Raw genomic sequence first — 8,325 nt, 5'->3', positions numbered from 1 at the left:
GAGAAGGCAACTTAACGCGATAGACATTTGGGTTGATACGCTCCACAATCTCGACCGAACCCAATTTCTTAGATTTCAATTTGTTGTAGTCACGAAGAGGAAGCCGTTCTTTTGTAACAGAAACCCACACAAGATCACCGGGTTCAAAAATCAGTTCCCGTCTCTTAGTGTCAGCTGCAACTTTATACTTTGAAGTCACTGTTTCCAAACGAGCCTGAGTGAGTTTATGGATACCTTGAAGGTCAGTTATAAAATCAACAGCCTCTCCATGATGGCGAGTCAAATCTGGCGTAGTAGAGAGGTCTAAAGGCCCACGAGGAACCAGACCAAAGACCACATGAAACGGAGAGAAACCCATACTGCGATTTGCAGCATGATTATGAGCAAATTCAGCCTGACAAAGCTTAGTGTCCCAAGTCTTAATGTTATCACCCACAAGGCAACGTAGTAAATTTCCAAGGGAACGGTTAACGACCTCAGTTTGGCCATCAGTTTGAGGATGATACGCGGAACTCATGTCAAGAGAAGTACCTAATAATTTCCATAAGGACCTCCAAAAATGGCTGAGAAACCGTGTGTCTCGATCAGAAACGATAAATGTGGGAAGACCATGAAATCTATATATTTCACGAAAGAACAGACTTGCAACACTCACGGCATCAGTCGTCTTCTTACAAGCTATAAAGTGAACCATCTTCGAAAAGCGGTCAACGACGACAAATATAGAATCATGGCCCCTCTGCGTCCGAGGAAGTCCCAAAACGAAATCCATGCTAACATCAGACCAAGGTTGCGTCGGGATGGGAAGGGGCAGATACAACCCCGCGTTGGAAGCTTTACCCTTCGCGATCTGACATATACGGCAACGTTCAACGAACCTCTCGACGTCACGCCGCAAAGTAGGCCAAAAATACGACTCCACAACCAGCTGTAGCGTCCTATCTCTTCCCACGTGTCCCTCATTATGGATCTCGCTTATTATCTTCATGCGGAGACTGCAATCTGGAACGCAAAGACGTAAGCCCTTAAAAAGATATCCATCCTGGACAGTATAGTCGCTACGCATATCCTGTTCTGCTTCACCAAGAATGCGAGAAAAGAAATGATCCGTAGGATACATATCGGCAAAGGAAGCAAAACCCGGCACAGTGGAATGCATGGTAGTTAATAAACTATGGCGACGGCTCAGCGCATCAGCCACACGATTGCTCTTCCCGGATTGATGCTTAATAACAAAAGTAAATTGTTGTAAATAAGAAATCCAGGAGGCATGACGGGCAGAGACTTTAGCTTGACTGTCCAAGTGGCGTAATGCATCATGGTCAGTATAAAAAATAAATTCCCGATGAACTAAGTAGTGACGCCAATGCTTGATAGCTTGTACGATAGCATAGAACTCAACATCGTACGTACTATATCGCCCCCGTGCTCCTGCGAGTTTTTCACTATAGAAGGCCACAGGTCGTTTATTTTGACTTAAAACGCCACCAATGCCAAGTTTAGATGCGTCACAGTGCAATTCGAAAGGTAAAAAGAAGTCTGGGAGGACGAGAATGGGAGCCGTAGTGAGCTTCTCCTTGATCAAGTCAAAAGCTAGTGATGCATCCCCTGTCCACTCGAACTTGCCTTCTTTCATACAGTTTGTAATCGGTGCCATAATTGTGCTGAAGTGGTCTACAAATCTCCGATAGAATGATGCGAGGCCATGGAAGCTTCTAACCTCAGAAACTGGCTTGGGTATAGGCCACGAACGGATCGCTTCGACCTTAGAGTGATCAACGGCGAGACCCTGATCAGAAACCACATACCCGAGAAAAAGGACCTTGGAGACACCAAACTCACACTTCTGCTTGGCTGCAAACAACTTCTCCTCGCGTAACACACACAAAACTTTGCGGAGATGTTCTTTATGGTCGGATAATGATGAGCTGAAGATAAGTATATCATCGAAATATACTACGACGAAACGTCCAATGAACGGTCGTAATGCTTGGTTCATGATACGCATGAAAGTACTTGGTGCATTAGAGAGACCGAAAGACATCACTAACTATTCAAAAAGACCTTCTCTCGTTTTGAAAGCTGTTTTCCACTCATCTCCAGGTCGGATACGGATTTGATGATAGCCACATTTTAAGTCGATCTTGGAGAAAAATTTGGCTGAACCAATTTGATCCAAAAGATCATCCAAGCGCGGAATAGGAAAACGATACCGAATGGTAATCTTGTTGATTGCGCGGCTGTCGACGCACATGCGCCACGATCCATCTTTCTTTGGTATCAAAAGAGCTGGGACTGCACATGGACTTAGACTTTCTTTGATGTGGCCTTTGCGGAGAAGATCTTCGACCTGTCGACGAAGCTCCTCGTGTTCTGATGGACTCATACGGTAATGTGGCCGATTTGGCAACGTTGCACCTGGAACCAAATCAATTTGATGTTGGATATCTCGAAGTGGCGGCAGACCTTCTGGAAGTTCATCAGGAAAGACATCAGCGAACTCGGTTAGAACGCTGCTCAGAGCTGGCGGTAGAGGTGCATTAAGTTGACTTTGTTCGCTGGTTGGAAAGAGAGCCAAAGCAAAACCCTCCGAGCGGAATTCAGACACAAACTTTGCATAGGAACAGAGTAATGTAGTTGGTGACGAAGATTGTTGTGGTGGTGGGGACGGCGTCGCTGTTGGTGGGGCCGGTGATGGCGTGAGAGTTGGTGGTGTCGCGGCTGTTTCCTTGGATGGAAGGAGGATGATGTTCTGAGCGTTCCAGAGAAAGCTGTAGGTATTTTTAGCTCCATCATGAATAATCTTTCGATCAAACTCCCAAAGACGTCCAAGAAGAAGATGACAAAAATCAATCGGAGCGATGTCAAAGTACATACGATCCTTGTAGTGTAAGCCAACGGAAAACGGAACGATCGCACGTTCTGTGATACGAATGATTGCAGTGTCGTTGAGCCAACCAAGATTGTAAGGTGACGGATGCTTCTCCCGGGTGATGCCAAGTTTGGTGATGGCTTCTTCGGAGACGACATTGCGACAACTGCCCGAATCGATGACAAAACTGCATATGCGGTCTTTAATTGTACAGGTGGAACGAAAAATATTGGTTCGTAACCACTGATCATCTGGCCGCTGTGGTGTCAAACATGCCCGACGTAGAACAAGTAACCGACCGTGATCCCCTGTAGTGGGGTGCGTTGTCTCGTCGTTGCCACAGTCATCCTCGTCTTGTGAATCGTACACTTCTTGCTCGTCGATTGTTTCATCGATCAGTAGCCCTCTACGTGTGGCGTGTGGACAGGCTGTTTGTCGATGACCTAGTTCACCACAAGAGTAACAACATAATGCATTAGGACGTGTTGAACGCCGTAATTGTTGTTCTTCTGGTGTCACGGGTTTAGTCGACGAAGCTGCCGCATCGCTGGTTTCCTTTGTGGCCGTCGATGGCGTGTTGCTGCTAGCTGAGTCTTGAATACGCGTCCGTGAAGTGGACTGATTCCAGTTAGACGTTCGTGACTGTTTCTCGAGAGATGCTGCGCGCCGCTGTGCCTCTCCAATCGTGGAAGGGTCAAATTGTGCCATTGCAGTCTGAAGTTGTGCGCGTAACCCTCCAATAAAGCGGGAGACGACCTGGACTTGGCTGTCATTAATCTTGTTGCGGGTTAACAGCAAAGCAAATTCTTCTGCATATTCATCCACAGTACGACTACCTTGACGAAGATTTTGTAATCTTGTGTACATGGTACGTTCATAGTTATGTGGTAAAAAGGTTTGCCGAAGATGTTTAGTTAACTTCTCCCATGATTGGATCGGAGTTTTACCAGTGCGAGACCGAGTGGTTTTGAGTTGTTTCCACCAAGTTGTTGCATGTCCGCGAAAACGCGTTGCCACGAGTGAAACTCGTCTGGTGGCTGGAACCTGTTTAAATTCGAGGATTTCTTCGACTGAAATCAACCAGTCAACGAGATCATCTCCTTTAAGGCCACCATGGAATTCAGGGATATCCACTTTAAAGCTTTGTTCCCAACGGTTATTGACGACGTGTTGATGTCGTAGATCGTCATAATAGACACGTCGATGCTCGTCAGCTTCGTCTTCGTCTATGTCATGAGCTCGTGCGTCACCGAGTTGTTGTGGGCGACGAAAGTGTTGCTGGTGTTGATTGCGAGGTAGGTTTTGTTGCTGTTGTTGCAGGGGTGGGAATGGTGGGAGCTGTTGTCGATGGTGAGGGTTATGTTGCTGTAGTTGAGCTGGCGGTAATGGAGCATGGGCGATGGGTTGGACTTGTTGGTCCAAACGCGCCGTTAATGCTGTCGTTAAGGCGTCAAGGCGGGTTGCTAATGTTCCCACTGTGTCGCTGAGTTGTTGTATAGATGTTTGTGTCACCTGTGTGGACACCTGTGTTGCGGACTGCATCTCGAGTAGTAAGGTTTTAAGCTCAATTATTTCCGGCATGGCTCCCTCCGGGTGTTGGTCCCGAATGTCACCACCAGCGCCTCCTGTTTTCTTAGTCATTAAAACAAGAAGTTCTTTTCCCGAAACGTACTGATTCTGATACCAACTGATAGAGTGCGGAAGCCGTGTAAGTTGAAGGTCTAGGGTTTAGATCTTGACTTAAGTAACTTGTTAACGAAGGTAGCTTCGATAACAATGGTAGGGATGCGAATACTCTTCGCAGTGCTTGTTTAAAGCTCTTAGGGGTTGCGAATACTCTTCGCAGTGCTAGTTAAAGCTCTTAAAGAAACTCAATATCTTATAAAATCAATTGTATCTCATACAAGCTAGCGATGCCTATATATATATGAATCACATATTCCTTTTTAAACAAGAAAAGGATATATGTGTAACCTAAAAATAAAAGAAAGCCGACATATGAAAAAAGGAAAACTCGAATACTAATCCGACAAGGAAGAGGACGTCGGTCTATGCTGCATCAATCTTCCTGAGTAGAGTATCCTTTAAACTATTATAGTAAAAGTAATCGTAAATTAATCTGTTAATACCTATAAACCATGACCATAGTTATGTAAATCATTGTTACGCTTACTTTTTTATTGCTTCAATGACTCTCCGCCTTACGTTCGGCGGCTAAGGCCATGGCTATAGGAATACGAAATACACATACTTATAAATAAAAAGAGAATCAATTAGAGAGATAATCGATCAAACAGAGATTTAAAGATACCTTTTTTAATTTTCATGTTGTCCTCTCCGAGTTCTATCATACGTTTTTCAATTCTTGATATCATTTCCGAAACTGACTGGAGGTTTGAGATTTCTACCATGAACTCACCGGAATCCTTCCTGGAGATTTGAACGAGAGTGAATGACTAAGGGAGATTAAAAAAGGGTTTTAAATCAAAAATGAAAACCACATTTTAAAATACATCTTCTTCAAGTATCGCAGGTTTGTTGGACGAGGGTGACGAACTAGGAGTAAATGTGAACGGATTTGACGGATTTCAAATGTATAATGCCTGTGCACCATCTTGACGAAGAGATCTATCTTCTCTCTATTGTCTTCTTCTTATTATCTCTCAACAAATAAAACCCTGTAGCTATTTATCTTTTAATAATAATATTGCTAACCACAAAAAAATAATATATATTGCTAACTACTGTACTAGAATTTGAGTTATTTTCATCCTAGGCAGTTTCAAGTTTTTTATTACAAGATAGAGCAGTTATTGCTCCCAAGGTAATTTTTTACAACTAGAAGCTAACTAAATTTATTCTTGCAACTAAATGGGTCCCACTATTCTTAATCTCATTTTTTTTCTCTTTCTCTAATAGATAAATAATTCTAAAAGTAATAAAATAAAGAAGTTGATAGATCGTAATAAGAACAAGATGTTGAAGAACAAAATGAAAAATTCTGAGAAACGAAAAAATCTGGAAAACAAAATGAAACGATCTCTTCATATCTGCCACCGGAAACAAGATGAAGAACACGATTGTGGTTCCTCTGTTTCTTCGCCATGAAACAGCACGACCAAGCTTCTTCTTTCACGCCGTGCTCTGTAACTCATCCGCCTCGCGGAGTGACAATAATAAAAAAAAAGCAAAATTTACGTTTTAGGAACAAAGTAATTTTGAGCTTGAAATAGTGTCTTAAACCATATTTCTACAGGTTTAAAGGTATAATAAGCAAAAAAAATGAAAAAAAACTGATGATTCAGGTGAGAATAATGGCTGGCGGCTATAGAGAGAAATTGCAGAAAACCCTAAACGATTTTGGGGAGGATGAAGTTAAAATTACGAAAATGCCACTAATTAAAAAACGTAGAAAAAAATGATTCATATGTACATGATATGCTGTACATACAATTACATTATCCACATGTACAACAATCCATATGTACACTATTTTGAAATATTACAAGTAGCTCAACAATAAATTCAATTAGACATTTACGAATCTGTAAAATAGATTTACAAGTTTCAACAATGTATGTTCATATGTACACAAAATTAATGTCACATGAGAATTCAAAGCAAAGTCTAAATGCACATTGTGATTTTGTACACCCATGTCGTGTACACTACCACATTTGTTGGACACATGTACGCCACTAACCTTTAATTTACACATGTACACTAACAAATGTACACAATTTTACAACATATTGAACATGTAACATGTGTCTCAAACATATGTGTACATGTAAATATCCGTTAAAAGATAATTGATGTATATTGTACACGTATGCACTTGTCGATTTTGTACATTCATGTCATGTACATACATGTCGTGTACATATTATTAAAGAAATGTACATTTGCATAACGTAAAATATATTTTTGAGAGTTGTTGTAATATTAATGATGTGGGATAAGTTTAATTCTTTAGTAGTTGTAGTACTTAAGGTGTCAATCCAAACTCTAGAGGATTTCAAGAACTAAGAATACATGTCATTTAGCTCAATCTAAATGCAATCAATTGGTTATTTGTTGGTAACATGTAACAATATGAAACAAGACAGTAACTGAAAGATTTATATAATATGACAAAGCAGAACCCATGGGTGGTAGATAAATGATTCAAGATAACTAGTTCCAAATCAAGGTGTACAACTTCAGACAATCTTAATACATAAAACTATGCAAAATCACAATACATCGTTTACCAAAAATAAATGTTGATTTTCTCCAAAAAAATGCAATTTTGTATATATGGTTTGGAATTGGAATGTACAAATGCAACATGATTATACACATTATATTTCAGATGTGTAAAATCAAAACAAAAAATATCAGGAAACACAAAAGATGAAAGTGGTGTACATAATATATTGGTGATTTTAATGGTTTTCACAAACATCAACATGTACACTTAATTAATAAATATGTACACTTAGAATGTACATATGTACACATCTCTACGTGTACGCGATTTTAAAAATAATTAATTCATTAATGGCATAATCGTAATTATGTCATTTTCTTCCCAAGTTCCTTAGGGTTACGAATTTTGCAGAAATTGAGAATTTTTAGCTCATTGGCATCTTGAACGGAGGAGCTGAGGACATAGAAGAGGAGGAGAATTGGAGCTTTTGGACTGTAACTCGTTTTTGACCTGTCAACTACAAACACCAAAAGAATCAATTTTTCTTTAGCTTTCATCATCTAGGGTTTCACAGTTCTTGAATCCAAAACTCAAATTCATCAATGTACGTGTCTTCGACAACAATTTGCTCTTATTTTTCTTGGATTTTTTCCCTGCAAATTGTACGCATCTTAGTATTGTTCATTGTCATTTCGCATAATCGAACCCCGCTGTTGGGTTGTCGATTAGTGATATAAATGTGAAGCTACTTGAAAAAATAAACAGCATCTCGTATGAGATTTAAAAAAGAAAATGTCAGAGTAAAATCAAAAAGGGAGAGAGAAAGATGCTAGAACCCACGTGCCTTTTAAATGCTTAATTGGTTAACTTTATAGTTAGTTAGCTTATTCAATTAGTATATAGGTAGAAAGTGGGTTTTGGTTAGAAAAAACTGCTCTAGTAGCAAGAAGTGTCTTATAGTGTTATAAAAAACTTAAAACTGCCCTATGGTGTAATATAGAATTTCGCAATATTATAGAGTTATTTATACTGCATGGCAGTTTCTGAGTTTTTTTTACAAAATGAGACAGTTACAGCTACTAGGGCAGTTTTTGAGTGAAAAGACTCAACTTGACCTTCATAAAGCGTAACTACTGATTTGAGATTTAGTTAGATGAGCTTTAATTGTCTTCTCTTTTGAAATTTGAAAATTAATGGTGGGCCCGAGGTGAGAGTTAATCAGCTTTCATTTTTCTTTGACTAAAGACGGATGCGGTTTCTT

At 40.2% G+C, this 8,325-nt stretch overlaps 1 protein-coding gene across 2 annotated transcripts; it reads right to left on the bottom strand.

Moving 5' to 3' along the window:
- Positions 1–2,050: 2,050 nt before the first annotated feature.
- Positions 2,051–7,235, bottom strand: LOC106433007. 2 transcript variants are annotated; one of them, XM_013873852.3, is made up of 4 exons: positions 5,386–7,235; positions 5,184–5,302; positions 5,046–5,098; positions 2,051–4,961 (listed from the first exon to the last, which is right to left on the bottom strand). In XM_013873852.3, the coding sequence occupies exon 4, from the start codon at positions 4,511–4,513 to the stop codon at positions 2,051–2,053; it is 2,463 nt and encodes an 820-aa protein (XP_013729306.2). In that variant the 5' UTR covers positions 4,514–4,961; positions 5,046–5,098; positions 5,184–5,302; positions 5,386–7,235. The 2 variants fall into 2 exon arrangements, with proteins under 2 accessions (XP_013729306.2, XP_048594096.1); XM_048738139.1 differs by having other exon boundaries at positions 2,051–5,098.
- Positions 7,236–8,325: the final 1,090 nt, after the last annotated feature.

Source organism: Brassica napus, chromosome A1 (assembly GCF_020379485.1).
Source record: "Brassica napus cultivar Da-Ae chromosome A1, Da-Ae, whole genome shotgun sequence".
Classification (NCBI taxonomy): Eukaryota; Viridiplantae; Streptophyta; class Magnoliopsida; order Brassicales; family Brassicaceae; genus Brassica; species Brassica napus.
The sequence above is the reverse complement of the archived record's forward strand: the minus strand, read 5'-3'. Positions and strand labels throughout refer to the sequence as shown.